The 22,583-nt window shown below is 42.1% G+C and overlaps 1 protein-coding gene across 5 annotated transcripts in view; it reads right to left on the reverse strand.

The window, feature by feature from the left end:
* Positions 1-17,079, reverse strand: part of LOC124144013 (streptococcal hemagglutinin-like) — a 46,560-nt gene extending 29,481 nt beyond the window's left edge. The window contains exons 1-8 of one of the 5 annotated variants that reach the window (XM_048385769.1): positions 17,036-17,079; positions 13,118-13,307; positions 10,378-10,431; positions 10,063-10,134; positions 7,953-8,021; positions 6,563-6,619; positions 3,552-3,608; positions 1,424-1,699 (exon numbers count right to left, since the gene is read on the reverse strand). In XM_048385769.1, coding sequence (XP_048241726.1) covers positions 1,424-1,699; positions 3,552-3,608; positions 6,563-6,619; positions 7,953-8,021; positions 10,063-10,134; positions 10,378-10,431; positions 13,118-13,280 — 748 coding nt within the window. In that variant the 5' untranslated portion in view covers positions 13,281-13,307; positions 17,036-17,079. Of the gene's footprint in view, positions 1-1,423; positions 1,700-3,551; positions 3,609-6,562; positions 6,620-7,952; positions 8,022-10,062; positions 10,135-10,368; positions 10,432-13,117; positions 13,308-16,922 lie in introns of all 5 variants that reach the window. The other 4 variants (XM_048385768.1, XM_048385770.1, XM_048385772.1 and 1 more) reach the window with 4 other exon arrangements.
* Positions 17,080-22,583: the final 5,504 nt, after the last annotated feature.

The following is a 22,583-nucleotide window of genomic DNA, read 5'->3' on the forward strand; positions in this document are numbered from 1 at the left end:
TGTTTGTTTGTTGTTTAACGCCGCACTCAGCAATATTCCAGCTATATGACAGCGGTCTGTAAAATAATCGAGTCTGAACCAGACAATCCAGTGATTAATATCATGAGCATGGATCCACGCAATTGGGATCGATGACATGCATCAAACCAAGTCAGCGAGCCTGACCACCCGATCTCGTTAGTCGCCTTTTATGACAAGCATAGTCGCCTTTTACGGCATGCATGGGTTGCTGAAGACCTATTCTACCCCGGAATCTTCACGGGTCTCATTGGACATGGGATCTGAGTGTAGCAGTGTGTGGAGTCATCCCACAGATGGCATCCTTACAGTGCCAGATTCCTGACTTAACATCTTTGGTCAAGTGGACAATGTGTATGACCAGACGGTCAAATCCAGCAAAATAAATATCAGTCCCCTACCATGCAGTCTGGTTCCTGCAGGGATAGATTTAACAACAAATCTGAATGTAGCCAGCAGGGCTTGCTCCTTCTAAAAGCTACTGGACCTTCTACAAACTAACTCACCTACAATTAAGTGGTGGAGGCCGCGTAGCCACATAGTGTGGCTCTGAAATCACCCCTAAAAAGCCTATTCCTGCCTATTCCTGCACTCTTATGGTTAAATCTTGGCTTCCATTTGCCTCATTTTGTGGTGATTTATGAGAAAATAACCATGCTTTTGTACACATTACAAAATGTCATTCTACCGAAATAATCGACATGTATCTTTCTCGGAGTAACCATTCACTCGACCTAATCCCCACTAAATATTTTCTCATTGAGCAGTGTCCAATTAAAAAATTAAATAAACACGGAGAAGGGGTGTAATTTTGACTGGCCAAATGGGCCATCTTATTTACGATTCAGCAAGCCCTTTGTAATTTTAACTGACCACGGGCCAATGGGCCAGCAGATAAATTGACCTCTGACATGCCTTCTGTTGATGGGGGAGTATGTAGCTGGGTGGGGAGTCATCCCACAGATGACATCCTGGGTGAACCTCTTTGTCATGTGGACAAGACATCCAACCAGGGATCAGAAGGTTGTTATTCGAGTAACATCACAGGATTGGGAAGAGTTTTTTTTGTTACATAATAACAAAATAATCTCAAAGTTCAAATCATTAGATTTGGTTTGGTTTGGTTTGTTGTTTAACGCCGCACTCAGCAGTATTCCAGCTATATGACGGCGATCTGTAAATAATTGAGTCTGGACCAGACAATCCAGTGATTGACAAAATGAGCATCGATCCACGCAATTGGGACCGATGACATGCATCAACCAAGTCAGCGAGCCTGACCACCCGATCCTGTTAGTCGCCTTTTACGACAAGCATAGTTGCCTTTTACGCAAGCATGGGTTGCTGAAGACCTATTCTACCCCGGATCTTCACGGGCCTCAAATCATTAGAAGAAGTAGCCTACCAGTAATGGAGCTTTTGTGGGTTAAATCTTCACCATCTTTGACCTCCTTCCCATCTTTGCTTGGCCCACATTTGGCCAACCAGTCTTTCATTAACGTTGCGGTGTTACCTTCACCGTGACCCATTTTCAGCCCAATCTTGCTCGAGTCGACCCTGCTATCAAGGCACATGGACGAGAGACCGTAGGAGCTGGAGCTCTTGGGGGACAGGGAGACCTCATGGTGGGGGTCCCGGTCAGCAATGCTGGACTTGTCACTGGCGGAGGTGGACGGGGAGCCTGGGGAACAGGAAGAGTGAGTGAGGGAGTTCGGTTTGACACTGGAGGACATATGTGCACATGTGTTTTTGTTTGTTTGTTGTTAAACGCCGCACTCGGCAATATTCCAGCTATATGAAGGCGGTCTGTAAATACTCAAGTCTGGACCAGACAATCCAGTGATTGACATCATGAGCATCCATCTACGCAATTGGGGTACGATGACAAGCATCAACCAAGTCAGCGAGCCTGACCACCCGATCCCGTTAGTTGCCTCTTACGACAAGCATAGTCGCCTTTTATGGCAAGCATGGGTTGCTGAAGACCTATTTTACCCCGGATCTTCATGGGTTCAATCCCCAATGCAAACCATTTAGTTGAAAATCAAGTTTGGTTTCCATACCAACCATATGAAAAAAACTCATGTCAGCCACTGCACTTCATGAAGATTGTCTGAAGTGGGGAAGTATCTAAACGTTGTGGCAGGTTATTGTGCGGTGAGTTCTAAGATATGGTTTTCCAATTTTGCATTACTTAACTTATCACTGCTTATGACAGCATTGACAATCTGGTGACACCACCTTCTCACTATCTACAAACTACACCTGTGCCAAATGTTCAACAAGTGTGACCCACCAGGAGTGAGTGAGTGAGTGAGTATGGTTTTACGCCGCTTTTAGCAATATTCCAGCAATATCACGGCGGGGAACACCAGAAATGGGCTTCATGCATTGTACCCATTTCGGGATTCGAACCCGGGTCTTCGGCGTGACGAGCGAACGCTTTAACCACTAGGCTACCCGACCGCCCCTGTGACCCACCAGGAGAAAAGGGACCTTATGGATGCTGGGAAATAATTGTGCTGTGACGTCATAAGACATTTAACGTCAACTTATTTCAATGAGGATCGCAATGTGTGTTGACTGTACAAAAATATCTTACTCTTTGTCTCGTTAGGTCGTAAACAGGATTTCAAAACCTATCAGCAACATATCTTTTTTCAATTCATCAGATATTATGTCTAAATAATAAAATTATTGCATAAACAGTTATAAGTCAGAAAATGGGTCCAAATGTTTGATGTCATATATCTCTGTAATAAAATGAATCGAAGCTTGTGAATTGTATTTTTGTGTGTGGAAGATACTGTAGTTTTAACATATAATGAAAAGTCAAATTGTGATTTTATACCCATTTCTCGTTGTGGGTCCAATATAGAGAATCTCACCCGAGTGTCTTTTGATATCAAATATATCAACACAAGTTGATAAGTGGAAAAATTCCGAGGCTTGCCGAGGATTTTTGCCACTTTTATCAACAAGTGTTAATATATTTGATATCAAAAGACACAAGGGTGAGATTTTATTTATCATCCTACATCATTCTTCCAACTTTTTCAATTTGTAGACATTAATTAGCAGTGTCTTCAGTGTAAAGAGTACTGCTAACAGCTTCAGTAGCAGAGCCATTAGTGACGTCATTTGAATGTGACGTCATGGTAACGAGTGATGTCACAATGGTCTGCAAAGCATTGTGATGTAATTTTATTGCAGCGATATCTACAGTGTAGATATCGCTTGATCTAATCCAAGCAATATCTCTGGGGGGAGCCAGTTTTGGATGATAAATGATGAAAACAAATAGCTGATTAATAGCTATTAATGGGTTTCTCAATATGGCTGCCACTGCGGCCATGTTTAACACGGGATCAAAACCCTGCAAGCAGATAAGACAAGATAATATATAAGATCGCTCATGCAATGTTTCTGCTACAAAGGCCTTGTAATTTCAGAGGAGATGTCAAACTTGCAGTAACACTTGAAAAATGGAAGCACGGGGCACGGGGCACAAGGCATGCATGAACTGGACTCACCATCGGCAACAGTCTGCTCCTCCTCCCTGTAGTCTGTTGGGGGCCTGGCCTTATTCCCTGAAACATGGACATACAGTGAGTTAACACCTCTCTTGGCAATACTTCAGCCACAGCCACAGGGGACACCAAGCATGGGCGTCATACGCAGAACTAGACTGGCAGCAGTTCATATTTCCAAACCAAATGTTAAATATTAAAGTAAAAATCTGGGATTTGTTTTATTTCCTCTTCCCTGGTGAGTTCTGAAAGCATAAAAACCACTGGACATGTAATTTTTAACTCTTTTTTCCCCATTTTGTTTTATGCTTGTTAGGCTACCCCATCATCTGCACACAAAAAAAATCAATATTAATATCTTATTGTTTCAGGACATTTTCATCTTCATCAAGTGGACTGAATGGAGATGGCTGGGCAGTCTTGTGGTTAAAACGTTCACTCGTCACACCGAAAGCCCAGGTTTTATTCCCTACATGGCTACAATGTGCAAAGCCCATTTCTTTTCCCCTCCTGTGATATTGCTGGAATACTGCTACAAATAGCTTAAAACTCACCCACGCACCCACCCACCCACCCACCCACCCACTCACTCACTCAGTGTCATCTTCAACAGGCCTGTAGCCAAGTCCTCGACTCAACAAAGCAATCTCATACTGTTGCATGTTGAAGCATGAAAGTCACGACCGTCTCAGCGCTTAGATCTCTTGGTGGAATGGAGTCCATATCATGCATGACAGGTCAGAGCCTGACAGTCTCACAATCTATAGTGAAATCCATTTTGTCCAGAAACCCCATTTTTCTAGAAATTCAGAAAAGATTTTTTTCACAGCTGCTTCAAAAGAAATTGGCAACCTTGAGCTAGACACAGGGAATAGAACTATCCACTAAGTTACAAGGACATATCACTGTCATCCATGTCACTGTTGAAGACTTACTTCTCAATGCTAGCTACATTAAGCAGGCACAATGAGCGATTCCAACACCAGTAATTTTATAGTAGCAAACCAAAGAAGTGAGTGAGTGAGTATGGTTTTAAGCCACTTTTAGCAATATTCCAGCAATAACATGGCGGGGAACACCAGAAATAGGCTTCACACATTATACACATGTGGGGAATCAAACCCAGTTTTTCGGCAAGCGAACATTGAACTACTAGGCTACCCCACTTTCTCCACAAGCCAATCTCATTAAAATCAGATCTTCGTTCCCGCTATTGCTAAACAAAGATCTAAGGACATCTCATTACAGGTATCGTCAGAACGACCTTTCATCCGATCAATCAAAGCATCACTTACCAGATCGTGAAAGTGACAGTCGGAATATGTTTTCTAATCATGCAATCTCGAAAACGGTAACACGGAGTATTCCGAACGACAGTTACGGCCCGTACGACTGATTCCGTCAATATTATTGTCTGCCTCTTGCTTCTGTTGGATAAATATTTGAACGAAAGAGGCGTTGCACAGTATGTGGGAAGCACTGCCATACAATCTCAACCATATATTAGACATTCCGTAATGTTCGTTTGTTCAGTTTTCAAAATCTCAATCAAGAACTGTGTAAACATATTTTTCAAGCGTAGTCTGAAATGGGAGTCGCCAGGTTGAAACGAGTGCCGAGAAGCTCGAGAAAGCTGCTTTTTAATTGACTGATGTCGACTTCTTGTTAGTCATTTCAGTAGTCGGTCAAAGTTTGCGAAAGGTCGTTCTTACATGACCCGTAATAGGATGTCCTCAGCTCTTTCTTTAGCGACAGCGAGAACCTAGATCTGATTTTAATGAGATTGCCCCACAAGCCAAAGGAACGGAACTCTGCATTGCAGGTTGCATCCCCTTAGAAAACGGCCACTCAAGCGCCAAGCAGAGAAATTTCATAGCGGCAGTATCTATCACTGGCTCCGAATTCTATGGTCTCCTGGTAGATTATGATCAAATAACGAATGTTCAATAGATCAAATGTAAATGTCACCTGTCACCAAGGTTAAATAAACAAACACAAACATGTTACTATGTTTAGTAGCAGTTTACATAAGTAGATTAGTACCCACTAAAGTGTTGCTGATATTTTCTTGCAGTAAAAACAGTAACATGGACCTTCATCCATATTCATACCACCACAATAACATTCCTACTGAGCAATTCATTTCCCGTTTCATGGTGAGGTGAATAGGGTTTAACGTCACGTCCTAGATATTTGCACATACATAGGAACGTGCCTGCTCATCAGGGCTGGGACACGTCCAGATTTACTACCCAGGTACCCACCTCCCTATTACCCGACCCGACCCAACCCGGGTACCCGCTGTAGGTCTCAAGAGATAGGTAAAACATGTCCGATTGAAAATGGTTTGACCGTACTCCTGTCAAAATAAATTTAGATACACATATAAACCGATCTTGTCATGCATACACTGAAGTTGACTGATGTTTTATTATTATGCGAACATATCAAGTCAGAAGGAATGTGTGCAAAGTCAGAAAGAAATGTGAACATTTATAACTTATAGTGTAACCATACAGTTCTAGATCATTTTTGCCATTAAACAACATAATCACGTGACTAACCACGGGTCCGGGTAGTCCTGTGGGTACCCGGGTCCTACTCAGTACCCACCCGACCCAGGTACCTGAGTTACCCAGCCCAGCCCTACTGCACATGTGTGTGTGGCTGCTTGTACTAGTCCAGAATAATGCCAATTGTATAGTGCGAGCCCACTTAGATAACATTCCGCGGTTTAACATGAATACCCCCACTCGGACACAGTATACTGACTCCAAGCCGACCAGTCCTTGTTTTAACCTTTAATGCCAAGTACAAGGCAGGTTAACAAGTAGAATCTTTCAACATCTTTTGGAATGACACGGCCGGGGTTTAAACCCGGAACCTTCCGCTCTACCACTTGACCACAGAGGCAGTCTGGGCGACCATGATGAACACAGGTGAAGCAAATAACAATAAACAGGAACAGTGGAACAAGTGAACGCCATGCAAACAGTTCTTTCTGCAGGACAAACCTTTCCTGGCAGGAGGCGTGGTCTTTTTGGACCGACCCTTTTTCAGTCCTTTAGTACCTGTGTCATAAGGGATATACATTTCAGAATTCAATATTACAAACTTGTGGTAGAGGCAGGAATGAGCCTTATTTATGTTTGAGAGTGAGTGATCAGCAAATGCTGAATGATTCTGGTCCTTTTATAATGTTTGTTTGTTTGTTTGTTTGTTTGTTGTTTAACGCTGCACTCAACAATATTCCAGCTATATGGAGGCGGTCTGTTAATAATCGAGTCTGGACCAGACAATCCAGTGATTGACATCATGAGCATCGATCCACGCAATTGGGATACCAGGACATTCATCAACTAAGTCAGCGTGCCTGACCACCCAATCCTGACAGTCGCCTCTTACGACAAGCGTAGTTGCCTTTTATAGCAAGTATGGGTTGCTGAAGATCTATTCTAACCAGGATCTTCACGGGTCGGTCCATTTACAAAGAAGTCAGATATGAACATTGGAGGTGTAATGATACAGTGGGGTCACAATATGATACATATCCCTATACTATTGGTGCGATACAATTCGTATTACAACACATCACTTTTATCTCAGAACTTTTAACAAAACCCTGAATCATTTGTTTTCAAATTTCAGAGTTCGGGGATGGGATGTTGGAGGGCGGAAACATATAGGCTAGAGGGCACTGTGAATGTTATGCTGTTTATAGTCAACCCGGAAATGCTAGACAATCTGCATAGGCTGGAGGTTGAACAGCCTGTTATCATTCACATGTTTTTACACCAATAGAGTGAGTATGGTTTTACGCCGCATTTAGCAATATTCGAGCAATATCACGGCGGGGGACACCAGAAATGGGCTTCACACATTGTACCCATGTCGGGAATCGAACCCTGGTCTTCGGCGTGATGAGCGAACGCTTTAACCACTAGGCTACCCGACCGCCCCTACACCAATAGAACTTATAATTTAATGTATGGTATGTATCGTGATACAGGGGTTGTAAATCAACGTTTTATATAATATTTTTTTACCATCCATAAGTTTTACACAATGGCTGGCTTCAAAGATATATTTAAAGATCATTATCAAAATTGGTGCAACTTAAATCATAGAAAGTTCACAGGGTTCATATTCTAGGTATAGGACGGAGGCCTGTAAAATATTCAAGTCTGAACCAGACAATCCAGAGACTGAAACTATCATTGTTGATTACATATGTCCACGCCACAGGAGTACGATGAGAAGCAATCAACAAGTCACCGAATCGGACCACTCGATCCATTTGTTCTTCTCTTACGACGAGCAAAAGTTGCTAGCAACCATTCTCACACGGGAACCCCTGGGTTGTTTTCAACACTGGTTTCAGTACAATATTATTCCACAGCAAACCTGCTTTCCTGCAGTTCTCTTTTCTCGTCACAGATCGCGTAATTCTTCTCTCGCATATCTTACGCTTTCCTGAAAATTACCCATCAATGTCTTTCAATATTATTACTTGATAGGACACATCTTCATAAAGGTCATGCACAAGAGAGATGAAGTAGCTGCAATGATCTTAACTTTCTTTTGAAACCATGGTTACAGATCATAACAATGATACAAAATGACTAGGGCTGCAACAAGTCCAAATTTACTTCCCGGGCACCCAACCCCCCATTACACGACCTGACCCAGGTACCCAACCCCCCATTACATGACCCGACCCCCATTACACAACCCTAACCGGGTACCCAACCACTCCATTACACAACCCTACCCAGGTACCCAACCCCCCATTACACGACCCTACCCGGGTACCCAACCCCCTATTACACAACCCTACCCGGGTACCCAACCCCCTATTACACGACCCTATCCGGGCACCCAACCCCCCCTTTACACGACCCTACCCGGGTACCAAACCCCCCATTACACAACCCTACCCGGGTACCGAACCCCCCATTACACAACCCTACCCGGGTACCGAACCCCCCATTACACAACCCTACCCGGGTACCGAACCCCCATTACACAACCCTACCCGGGTACCCAACCCCCCATTACACAACCCTACCCAGGTACCCAACCCCCCATTACACAACCCTACCCGGGTACCCAACCCCCCATTACACAACCCTAACCGGGTACACAACCCCCCCATTACACAACCCTACCCGGGTTCCCAACCCCCTATTACACGACCCTATCCGGGCACCCAAACCCCCCATTACACAACCCTACCCGGGTACCGAACCCCCCATTACACAACCCTACCCGGGTACCGAACCCCCCATTACACAACCCTACCCGGGTACCAAACCCCCCATTACACAACCCTATCCGGGTACCAAACCCCCTATTACACGACCCTATCCGGGCACCCAACCTCCCCATTACACGACCCTACCCGGGTATCGAACACCCCATTACACAACCCTACCTTGGTATCCAAACCCCCATTACATGACCCTGGCAAAATGTATTTAGATACACGTATAAAACAATCTGGTCATGCATACACTGAAGTTGCCTGAAGCTTTATCTTTATTCAAAAATCTAAAAGTTAGAAGGAATGCATGCATAGTCAGAAACAAATGCCAACATTCGCAACTTGTCGTGTATTACACGACCCTATCCGGGCACCCAACCCCCCCTTTACACGACCCTACCCGGGTACCAAACCCCCCATTACACAACCCTACCCGGGTACCAAACCCCCATTACACAACCCTACCCGGGTACCGAACCCCCCATTACACAACCCTACCCGGGTACCCAACCCCCATTACACAACCCTACCCGGGTACCCAACCCCCCATTACACAACCCTACCCAGGTACCCAACCCCCCATTACACAACCCTACCCGGGTACCCAACCCCCCATTACACAACCCTAACCGGGTACCCAACACCCCCATTACACAACCCTACCCGGGTACCGAACCCCCCATTACACAACCCTACCCGGGTACCAAACCCCCCATTACACAACCCTATCCGGGTACCAAACCCCCTATTACACGACCCTATCCGGGCACCCAACCTCCCCATTACACGACCCTACCCGGGTACCGAACACCCCATTACACAACCCTACCTGGGTATCCAAACCCCCATTACTCGACCCTGGCAAAATGTATTTAGATACACGTATAAAACAATCTGGTCATGCATACACTGAAGTTGCCTGAAGCTTTATCTTTATTCAAAAATCTAAAAGTTAGAAGGAATGCATGCATAGTCAGAAACAAATGCTAACATTCGCAACTTGTCGTGTAAGAATGGAGTTGTAGATAATTTGTCTCGTTCAAAAATATTTCATGTGACCAAACACGGGTCCTCGGAGTCCTGTGGGTACACGGGTCCTACTCAGTACCCACCTGACCTGAGTGCCCCAGTTACCCGTCCCAGACCTAAAAAGGACAAAAGATTTCATTTTACATGGGTATTCATGATTCACTGTTACTATGGTTACCTCATTTTAGTTGTAACTTTAGGGTTGACTGTCACCATGGTTACCTGATTTGATTTTCTTGGCATTTATTATCCTTTTGTCTGCAACCTGTTCATGTTCTTCTTGTTTCTTAGCCTCTGCCAACAAACAGTTTTACCGTGTCTAGATCGCCAGCCATGCATCACATATCATAAGCCATGGTTACACGTTTCATAAACATGACACAAAGCCGTTAACATTTCCAATGAATACATATAATGTGAATGAAACAAGAACATGGTTACATGAAAACATCCTCATATAATATGGACATGGTTGCCATGGTTACATATTATTGACATGAAAAGATAATACAATTGGTAGATAAATACCATGGTTACCTGCTATAGCAGTTTCCTGCTTGGAAGATTTTAGCCTCTTTTCTGCAGCTTGTTCTGAAAATAGATACATATCATTATCATCGAACACAAACTAATGAGTGGGTGGGTGGGTGGGTGGGTGGGTGGGTGGGTGAGTGAGTGAGTGAGTGAGTGAGTGAGTGAGTGAGTGAGTGAGTGAGTGAGTGAGTGAGTGAGTGAGTGAGTGAGTGAGTGAGTGAGTGAGTGAGCGAGTTGGTTTTAACGCCGCTTTTAACAGTATTCCCACAAACTAATGACAGACATGATATAACAGACAAATACCAAGGGACAGATCATTCGAAATCCAATCTCATTAAAATCAGATCTAAGTTCTTGCTATCGCTAAACAAAGATCTGAGGACATCCCATTACGGGTTACGTCAAACGGCCTTTTGCCAACTTTGACCGACCAGTGAAATGACTAACAAGAGGTCGACATCAGCCAATTAGAAAGCAGCTTTCTCAAGCTTTACGGCACTCGTTTCAACCGGGCGACTTCCATTTCACACCATGCTTGAAAAATATGTTGACACAGTTCTCAATTAATATTTTGAAAACGGAACAAACGAACAATCCTGAATGTTAATATATGGTTGAGATTGTATGGCAGTGCTTCCCACGTTCTTTGCAACGCCTCCTCGTTCAAATGTTTATCCAGTGGATGCGAGAGATAGACGATAATTTTGACGGAATCAGTTGTACGGGTCATAACTGTCGTTCGGAATACCCCGTGTTAACAGTTTGGAGGTTGTATGATTAGAAAACACATTCCGATTGTCACTTTCATGATCTGGTAAGCGACGCTTTGATTGGTCAGATGAAAAGTCGTTCTGACGTGAACCGTAATGGGATGTCCTCAGAAAATGAATAGACCTTTTCTTAAAATAATTCTGTATAAAATGCTGTTCAGGTGACTTCATATTTGCATCTGTTCATGGCTGCCCCAAGCGATGTTCCCGTTTACCGGTAATTACCAGTTTTTAACCGGTAAAATTAGATTTGGACCGGTAATTCATGTGACTGCCAGTCCCTGTGGACCGGCAAATAGAGTACCTTATAAATCTTTGTTGTTGAACAAAACATTGGCGATATTCATACAAGTATATATTTCGAACAAAGTCAGCTTGCCTAACCATCAGGGTTTCCCTTTGTTTAATTTTAGTGCAAGATAATAACATTTCTCTTTGCTTCAAGGTTATATAAATATTTCTGGCGACTTAGTCTCAAACCAAAGTGAAGTATTCCACACAAAAAAGAGAGAAAATTGTGACTGAACTTTGCATGAATGACGTGTAGATGTCTTCAGAGATGAAATCATTGCATTTGTCAGCTATGAACGTACACTGCATCGAACATAATGTTGAAAATATTCAAACCAGGTAATTGTCATACATTTTTTAAATGTTGAAAGTTCGGACCTACAAAAACTTGGGGGGACTGGTAATTTGCCAGTTGCCAGTCCACCAGTTTCAAAAGCCACCGGGAACACTGCCAAGTGGGTCACATGTCACATGTCACATACCGGTAATCTCACAACTGTGATGTACATATCTAATTAACAATAAGCAAGATGTATTTTTTTATGCGTAATTCACGGCAGTAGAGGGCATGTATCTTGAGGCCTGCATTTGATCAGTAAATACAAACCAGAAAAGACACACAGGAACACAACAATGAGAAGACTACGTTGAAATTTATAATGCACAGTGTTGTTAACCAACTTAGTTTTTTTAATTTCTTTAGGCTAAAAAACATAATTGTCTGGGTTCTCAGGCATCGCTGCATCATCATTAAGTCCACTGCATGTTTCGTCTTTATTTCCATTTTTTAAAACAAATAAGAATCCTCATACTTAAAAACAATGTGATCCAATACAGCACACAGTTACTTCCCTTTAGAGACGCACTGCTTTACTGCGCATCTTGTGTTATGGTCATGGCGGCAATATGAGTAGGAATCCAAGGTTGACGGTACACAAGTGTTTATGTGGTTACATACTAGTTCAATCTCATTAAAATCAGATCTTAGTTCTCGCTACCGCTAAACAAAGATCTGAGGACATCCCATTAGGGGTCACGTCAGAACAACCTTTCATCCTACCAATCAGTGCGTCGCTTACCAGATCATGAAAGTGACAGTCGGAATGTGATTTCTAATCATGCAGCCTCGAAAACCTTAAAACAGGGTATTCCGAACGATAGTTACGGGCTTAACGACTGAATCTATACAATCTAGACCATATATTAGCCATTCAAGAATGGTCTTTTGTTCAGGTTTCAAATTTTATATCGAGAAATTGACAAAATGTTTCGAAGCGTAGTCGCCAATTTGAAATTAGTGCCGTAAAGCACAAGAAAGCTGCCTTCTGATTGGCTTATGTCGACATCTTGTCAGCAATTCCATTGGTCGGTCAGAGTTTGCGAAAGGTCGGTCTGACGTGACCCGTAATGGGATGTCCTCAGATCTTTGTTTAGCGGCAGCGAGAACTAAGATCTGATTTTAATGAGATTGATACTAGTTTGAACAAGTCATTGCCTGAGAACCAATTCATTTATCCTTTTAAGCTATATCGAACAACTCAACTCATTGGGACATGCTATTATGTTGCAAGTATGGAGCTGATCTGGAACCAAAAAATGACAAATAGGAGCTATAAAGGCATGTCAACTATGGCTTCAGTGCAACACTGAAGATGTAAACAAACATCACAAAGTTCACCAACCTCCTTCTAGGATCTGGTTGACACATCGGACAACCAGCTTGTCTTCCGTCAGACAGCCACCATGGCTCTCGTGTGTGTTGATGATGTCCGACAAAATGTATTCACAATGGTTGGGAAAGATGGCTTTCAGTCTATCCAGAGCTTTCTCCTTGAGCTCCGTCATGTCTCTAGTCTGTTCTCAAACATCCATCTGGAACAGAAGCTTTTAAAATCATACCTATAGACAACTGTTTCTGCATTTAGAAAGTGAGCTGCTTGTCTGTTTTATGTTTAGTGTGGCAGTTTTATTTAAAAGGAGGTACACTCGAACACTACTTTGAACACTATTCCAGTTATAAACTGAACAAAAGCAGTTAAGAGGTATGAATATCGTGGGGGATATTTTTTCATAGTCAAGCTTTTGGGGGGTTAGTATATCACTGCATGCAGCTTAACGTGGGAGGACAACCCAAAGTGATGCTGGACATTTAACGCCACCAGTGGCTATTACGAAGTATGTCCCTTCCATGTTGCTCCTATTGACCAATCAGATTCCACCTCTTAGTCTCATATCACTTGCACTTCAAACAAAATGGCGGCGCCCAGTCAAGACAATGTGATCGATAATCAAGATCTACATTTCAACAAAACAGTTTCTTTGAGTTTGTTTAAATGGTACGATATATACAAATATTTCATGATCCCTTATATTTTTTTTTCAGTATGTCAGTTTAATGTGGGAGGAAAACCCAAAGTGATGTAGGACATTTACAACTTCGACGGACCCCAAAAACATGAGTATGGTTCAGACAAACAATAATAATCGGTGAATATGGGACAAACACTGACCAAAACGACTTCATTAGTTTGATGACAAATGAAATAAAATATTATTGATAACCACAAATTTCCACAAGGAGTATTATTATTAATTACAACTTCTTTATGAAACATACATAACTTTCAGGGCAACTTCTTCCCCTTCATCGGGTGAATTATGGATGGCCAAGAAGCAGCCCTGACAAGTAGTAATAAAGACGTTGTAATCCTGTTTTTGTCTGTCTGTTTGTTGTTTAACGCCGCATTCAGCAATATTCCAGCTATATGATGGCGGTGTATAAATAAACGAGTCGGGACCAGGCAATCCAGTGATTGACATCATGAGTATCGAAACCATGCAATTGGGATACGATGACATGCATCAACCAAGTCAGTGAGTCTGACAACCCGATCCCGTCAGTCGCCTCTTATGACAAGCATAGTCGCCTTTAACAGCAAGCATGGGTTGCTGAAGACCTATTCTACCCCAGATCTTCACAGGTGAGATCCTGAATACTCCTTGTCATCCAACTTCTAAAAGACTATAAAGACTTCCTCCACAATCTGTTTTCATTTTCATTCCAAAATTTGTCTTTTGAAATGAATAATACACAAGGATTCATTTTTCAAAATTACTCAATAAATACAACCACCAAACAATTATAATAACTCTCATTATAATAATTAAAACAGTTCATGTATTAGTGACAAGTCTCAAGTGTACTTGCGTATGAGGCCACATAGTGCTGCATATACAAAAATGCATAAAGTGCGCTATTTCGAAACATATATATCGATAAGGTGCTTATCTGGGTAGGTTTCTTTTTAGACATAAAGATACACTTTTATTAACTGCAGGGTTACTGATGCTGAAGAGAAGCTGGGATAATATATCAATGAAAGGAGAAGTATAATAGTAGGGCAGCAAAAACATTTCTCTACTCGATTGAAAATAAGGATGTTCCAAGAGAAAATAAAACTCATCGTTAATAGAACATGTATAACAGTTTAAAAAAACAACATTTTTTGTGGTTTAGTACAAAAAGTAAGTGGATGTGAGTGTGATGTGAGCGTGACGTGAGTTCATAACACTCATACCTCTTATATCAATGTAACTATAATATCAACATGCCCCAAAACGTTTATACTGCACTTTCAACTTATGTGATGCATAACAAAATTTGCAATATATTCTCAATAAATCTCTAAAAGAAAATAGTTCTATTATGTTTGTTTGTTTAACGCCGCATTCAGCCATATTTTAGCTATATGACAGCGGTATGTAAATAATTGAGTCTGGACCATACGATCCAGTGATTGACATCATGAGCATCAATCAACGTAATTGGGATACGATGACATCCATCAACCACGTCAGCGAGCCTGACCACCTGATCCCATTAGTCGCCTCTTACGACAAACATAGTCGCCTTTCACGGCAAGCATGGGTTGCTGAAGACCTATTCTACCCCTGATCTTCACGGGTCAATTCTATTATGTACACATATTAGATGATCTATCAAAATATTTTCTTGCACTTGAAACATTATCTATGCATTAGATGTCTAACTTAAGGTGGTATCAACATTGGTGATATTGAATTCACATTGTCATCTGTGTCTTCTATGTTCCATGTGCCTTCCCTTGTGTTGTACATTAAAACATTTCTGATAAAATAACAAAAACAACATATGGGGTGAATAAAATTATTAGACAAAGTGTATTGGATGAGGAAAACTTTGAACAGAAATGTATTTTGATAACACAAAAATTATACAATGTACAAATGATAGACGGAAATTGATGGGATTGCGAGTGAACTGTCTTCCTCTCTGACTAAGCTATGGTTAAATGGGTTATAGTCAAAACGGCCTCATATCAGAACGACCACAAACCCATTATCATTGGTATCGTTATTATTTTAAACCAAAACGCTCTGACAATAGAAATTGGAAATTTCATTGTTTTTATTCAAAATTACTTCATTCGTGAGTGGTAAAACTCTGTGTCAACTTAATACACCGTCTGAGTTGCGGAACATATGTGCCTCAAACAATGGAGCAAAGGTACAATGAACTGTGATATAGACTGACTGAGTATGGTTTTACACCGCTTTTAGCAATATTCCAGCAATATCACGGCGGGGGACACCAGAAATGGGCTTCACACATTGTACCCATGTCGGGAAACGAACCCGGGTCTTCATCGTGACGAGCGAACGCTTTAACCACAAGGCTACCCAACCCCACTGTGATATAGATCTGAGATTTAGAACTGTGGGATCAGAAGTCCCATCTTCCCAGGCAAAGGAATTAACTGACTGTAAAAGTTCATTTATTAAACTATTCAGTGTATTCTATTCTAAACTAAATGCCTATGGCAGGCAGATAGGGAAAACCTCCTGTCATCAGGGAAATACAGGTTACCTCTACTCCAAAGCCATAGAATTAGTAATGTAATATTAATATGAAATAGTGAAATTTGCTGCAGACACTACAGTAATCTTTCTTTGAAATATTCAGTGTCATTACCAGTGAAAAATATTTGAATGGTTTCAGAATAACGCCATATTGCTCACAAATGGAGTGACATGTCCTTACAAGTCACATAAATGTCTTTTTCAGGGTCAGTGGACCACGATTGATGATGAGAAGTGTTAGAAACGACCATGAACGTTATCTAACACAACAAAAATGGATATATGAGAACCATACACATACTCTAGTTCCATACATCAATGTCATAAAACAACTGAAGCGGCAAACTAGTTCAGAGTATAATTTTTGGCCTAAATTCGATCAGTATCACTGATGGTACTTCTCATTGTGTACTTAAACAAATCAGCCATTGGTTTCACGGATAACGTTGGAATTCTTCATGGGAAATACAGAAATCTGGGCCTACTCAAAGTGCGTAAAGAGTAAAGAAAATGAAATCTCCGAACTTGAATGAAATCGAAACTACGGAGGGTGCTAGCCTAACAAGCTTCGTGGATATGTCAAATCACCTGAAAGCGTTTCTTTAAGTCGCTTTATTGCAATGTTAATTAATTTGTCTCGGAATATATCAGTCGTTCTTCTACTGACAATCAAACATTTGTAGTCAAGTCTCAGCTGATACCTTGACGTTTTGAAAGCGGAAATTTCATAACCGGAAGTTTCATCACCGCTCGAAATATACTAAAAGTCGCGTTTACATTTAACCGAACGCAGATTCTTGCTTATCCGTTGTGGTTAGGTTAAAGCGTCACGCAGAAGACCGGGGTTAAATTCCTCCAAGTGGAGGCAATTTTTGCGAAGTCCATTTCCCTTAGTGCATCAACCTGCCATCGTGGGTTCGAATCTCGGTTCGTTCTGTTCATGTTTCTGTTTCTCTGCGCCATAGCTATGCTCGTGGGTTTCGCCAAGTGGTTTTCGGGCTCACCTCAAAAACGTGACGAGTGATATAATTGTCATACTGTTCGAAGTGCCTTTTAACCCCACTTACTCACTCATATTTCAAATAATACAGAAATAACCACTTCATTCGTTTGTAATGGATTATCATACCATCTTCCTGAGTCCCTGTTACAGATAAGAGTCATAAGACCAGGCACCAAGGGTAGTGCCCGGCTCAAGTAAGAGTGAGTGAGTATGGTTTTACGCCGCTTTTAGCAATATTCCAGCAATATCACGGAGGGGGAAACCAGAAATGGGCTTCACACATTGTACCCATGTTGGGAATCGAACCCGGGTCTTCGACGTGACCAGCGAACGCTTTAACCACTAGGCTACCCGACCGCCCCGGCTCAAGTAAAAAGGGACATAAAGACACTGGTAAACAACACAAGAAAAATTATCAAATGAATTTCAGAAGCTGCATTAATTTTGTTGATAGAGTAACAATGATATAAGAGGTATGAATTCTGTGAACTCAGGTCACACTCACTCACTCACTCACTAAGCCACAAAAACGATAAATAAAGTGAAAAACCAACACAGAAATTTAAGTAAGCAGAAACAATGTACACTACATCTAGATCACTGAACTCCAGAAGCAGACAGATCCAATGTTTAAAGTGATTACAATTTAACATACTTTTCAATTCTTTAACTTATAATAAAGACTGTTGAACAACTGGTCCTCTATACCACAAGTATATATTCTCCTTGAAACCAAACAGGATAAGCTGAAGGTCAAGTTTCATTTTGTGGCTATGTGGACACTTTTTATAAAGTAAGCTTAGCAGAGATTGCTAAAAATATTGAACTTGTTTACACTCCCATAATACGTGAGTAAAAGAGCATAAATTGTTATCCCATAATCTGAGATATTTGATAGAGTCCTGTGGATAATTCCGAACTGAAACCATCTCAATATGGTATCTAAAATAGTCTTAAGTCTCAAAGTTTCTTCCCATTCGATCTCAGCAAGAACGCATTCATCCCACTTATGGTTAAATTTGAGGTTAGTTTAAGATGCATTCAAGGTCAACAATTAAAAATAACAATAATAATAACTCATTTCATAACAGACACCAATTTCCTCACAACAGGAATATCATTAATTTGGGCAAAAGATGGGTGTTTACTTATTTTCAACTTATCTCGGTATTTCTTCATATCTTTGATTAACCCATGATAATGAAGGTAGGTGACATTGAGTTCAAAATGTTTGGCTCAAGACTAACTACAACTATAAGATTGCTACGCGATAAATCACAAAGAACAATGAAGAGGGTTTATTTAACGATAAGACATTGTTCTATCATGACGTCATTTCTGGAGATTCGAACAATCGCATATCGATATGACAATCGGTGTTGGGGAAAAAAGGTGCAAATAATCAACGTACAAATTATAATAATATGCGGGAAAGAATTTATGACTTCGTCTGAAATTATGATCAAAGCGGCAACTCACTCACGCACTTGTCAGAATATTGTGATTTGAAACCTCTGTTTGACCAATCAGAATCGAGTATTTTCAAAGGCATTTATTCAATGACGCTGATACGAATGTCAACACCTACTGGGTGAGGTACAGGTAGCACTTTTCTGAAGACGATATGGCTTTATAATACTGATGTTGTTTTGTATTTTTTTCAAAATGTGTGTTATGTCCCACCAGCCTTGATCGCCTCCGTGGTCTAGTGGTAGCGCCCGCCCGGAGAGCGGAAGGTCCGGGGTTCGATCCCCGGCCGCGTCATACCAAAGGACGTTTGAAGGTGGTACTTGTTGTTACCCTGTCTAGCTTTCGGCATTAAGGGGCTAAAACAATGGCTGGTCGGCTCGGAGTCAGTATACTGTGTCTGAGTGGGGTATTCATGTTAAACTGCGGCATGGTATCTCAGTGAGCTAGCACTATAAATCGGCATCAGTCCGGACTAGTACAAGCAGCCACACACACACACACACACACACACACGTGCATGCATGTCGCTATATAAGTGCAATAATCTTTGACGCGACGTTAAACCCCATTTCACCTCACTCGCCAGCATTTGTAGATAACTGTTTGATTGACATTCTAGAAGTTGGTGAGTAAGTAAGAAAACGTACTTTATGGATAACAACTTTTATTGCATATTGCGACGTTTCGATGTAAATTCTTACATCGTATACTTGGCTAAATACAATTATCTGTATGCTACTTGTTAGTTTTTATCTGCTGTTGTCAATGTTAATCTGGGGGCACGGGTGGCCCAGTTGTCTAAGGCGCCGCGATTCGCTGTGCAGAGTTGCGTCCCTTGGGCACGCCAGAAACCTATGATTGTTGGTTCGAATCCCGGTTCGCCCCGATTATGTTTCTAGGTTTGTCAGCACCATACCCGTTTTCGTGGGTTTCACCGAAGTGGTAAACGTCTGAGACCTGCATCACTTCAGGCTTTCCTCCCATATTAAGCTGGCACGCCGGGATATAACTGTAATACTGTTAAAAGAGGTGTAAACCCAACTCACTCACTCACTCACTCACTCAATGTTAATCTGCTGCTCATCACAACATGTAATGCATATATACCTCTCATCACTTGGTTGTTGTCACTCCAGCTTCATAACGGTGTAAGAATCTACATCGAAACGTCGCTATATGCAATAAACAAGAAGTTGTTATCAATAAAGTTGTACGTTTTCTTACTTACTATTCCTATATTATTGCTATTTCTATTCCTTCTCCTATCACTGCTAATTACCCCGGCCTCCAGTTTACCTATCACTGCTAATTACCCCGGCCTCCCGTTTACCTATCACTGGTAATTGCCCCGGCCTCCAGTTTACCTATCACTGCTAATTACCCTCGGCCCCCCCAAATACCTATCACTGCTAATTACCCCGGCCTCCAGTTTACCTATCACTGCTAGTTACCCCGGCCTCCCGTTTACCTATCAGTGATAATTACCCCGGCCTCCCGTTTACCTATCAGTGATAATTACCCCGGCCTCCCGTTTACCTATCACTGTTTATTACCCCGGCCTCCAGTTTACCTATCACTGCTAATTACCCCGGCCTCCCGTTTACCTATCACTGGTAATTACCCCGGCCTCCAGTTTTCCTATCACTGCTAATTACCTTTTGGCCCCCCGTTTACCTATCACTGCTAATTACCCCGGCCTCCCGTTTACCTATCACTGCTAATTACCCCGGCCTCCCGTTTACCTATCACTGCTAATTACCCCGGCCTCCCCGTTTACCTATCACTGCTAATTACCCCGGCCTCCAGTTTACCTATCACTGCTAATTACCCCGGCCTCCCGTTTACCTATCACTGTTTATTACCCCGGCCTCCAGTTTACCTATCACTGCTAATTACCCCGGCCTCCCGTTTACCTATCACTGCTAATTACCCCGGCCTCCCGTTTACCTATCACTGTTTATTACCCCGGCCTCCCGTTTACCTATCACTGCTAATTACCCCGGCCTCCCGTTTACCTATCACTGCTAATTACCCCGGCCTCCCGTTTACCTATCAGTGATAATTACCCTCGGCCTCCCGTTTACCTATCACTGCTAATTACCCTCGGCCTCCCGTTTACCTATCAGTGATAATTACCCCGGCCTCCCGTTTACCTATCACTGCTAATTACCCTCGGCCTCCCGTTTACCTATCACTGCTATTTACCCTCGGCCTCCCGTTTACCTATCACTGCTAATTACCCTCGGCCTCCCGTTTACCTATCACTGCTATTTACCCTCGGCCTCCCGTTTAGCTATCACTGCTAATTACCCTCGGCCTCCCGTTTACCTATCACTGCTAATTACCCTCGGCCTCCCGTTTACCTATCACTGCTAATTACCCTCGGCCTCCCGTTTTCCTATCACTGCCATTGCCATTTACCTATCAGTGATAATTTAGTCCTGGGTTCCAGTTGCCATAACTATCAGCGCTAATTACTGTAAAGTGTCATCTTCCCGAGGCAAGAGAGTTAACTGACTTTCCACCTTTGCCGAACTAGGCTGGTATTATGGAGTTACATTTTGGCTGGACTAACGAGTCTATGCATAGTCCAATCAAAATTGCGCACCGAAATCGAAATCCGGTTCGTAAACTGTCGTGCAGATTTCGATCGATTGCAGGATTTGCAAAACATGTGCACCGCCAACTCGTTGTCAGCAGATATTTTCCAAATCTGTTCATGTTTTTAATCAAGGTGCTCACGTGATTTGATGCATTTCGCGATGTAAGACCCGTTTTATCACAATATAGATCCTGATTATCGATCAGATCGTCCTGACTGGGCGCCACCATTTTGTGTGAAGCAAACGCAAGTGATACGAGAGGTGGAACCTGATTGGTAGTCTTAGAAGGGACATAACTGGTAATAGCCACTGGTGGCGCTACGATCTAGCCCGGTAATTCCAGCTTAGCTCGGCAAGGGTATCTACTGCTAATCGCCTATCAGCGCCAATTATCTGTTGGCTTCCCTTGTTAAGCATCCATCTTTTGTTATCTTATTATTAGTTCTTACATGTACAGATATGCTCTCTGCCTCATATCATTCATTCACCTGATGAAGGAGTAAGCATATACTCCGAAACGTTGTGTTCCTCATAATAAAGAAGATGAAATCCATAAATTCTCTTCCTTAATAAACAAGTTGTTACCCATAAAGCTGTACGTTTTCTTACTTGTTCATTTCGCTTCGTCCAATTATCTGTATGCTAAATTGTACTTGTTATCTGTTACCCGCATATCACAACATGTCATGCATATATACCTCTTATCACGTGGTAGTTGTCATTCCAGTTTGATAGTGGTGTAAGAAGCTACATTGACACGTGGCTATATATAAGCAATAAACCAGATGTTTACGTTTTCTTAATAGTATATGTGACTCCATAAACTTGTACGTTTTCTCAATTGTAAATGACCCTCGTACTTTAAAACAATCTCATTAAAATCAGATCTAAGTTCTGGCTGCCGCGATAGCAAGAACTAAGATCTGACTTTAATGAGATTGTCTTTAAAACAACCACCTACCCATGATCATACGCATGTTTCGTGGAGTTAATGGCTATAAAAGACACATGTATTACGTCATATGGGTAACGTGCCATATATACAATGTCGGCGGGGTATCTTTTCTGACGCGGCCCCGACTTTCAACCTATACTTGAAACGCCCAGACAGCCATGCTGGAGCTAACATGTTACGATTAACATCAGAATATGACGTAAGAGTGACCGATAGCG

Source organism: Haliotis rufescens, unplaced genomic scaffold (assembly GCF_023055435.1).
Source record: "Haliotis rufescens isolate VD_foot unplaced genomic scaffold, xgHalRufe1.0.p SCAF_6, whole genome shotgun sequence".
Taxonomy (NCBI): Eukaryota; Metazoa; Mollusca; class Gastropoda; order Lepetellida; family Haliotidae; genus Haliotis; species Haliotis rufescens.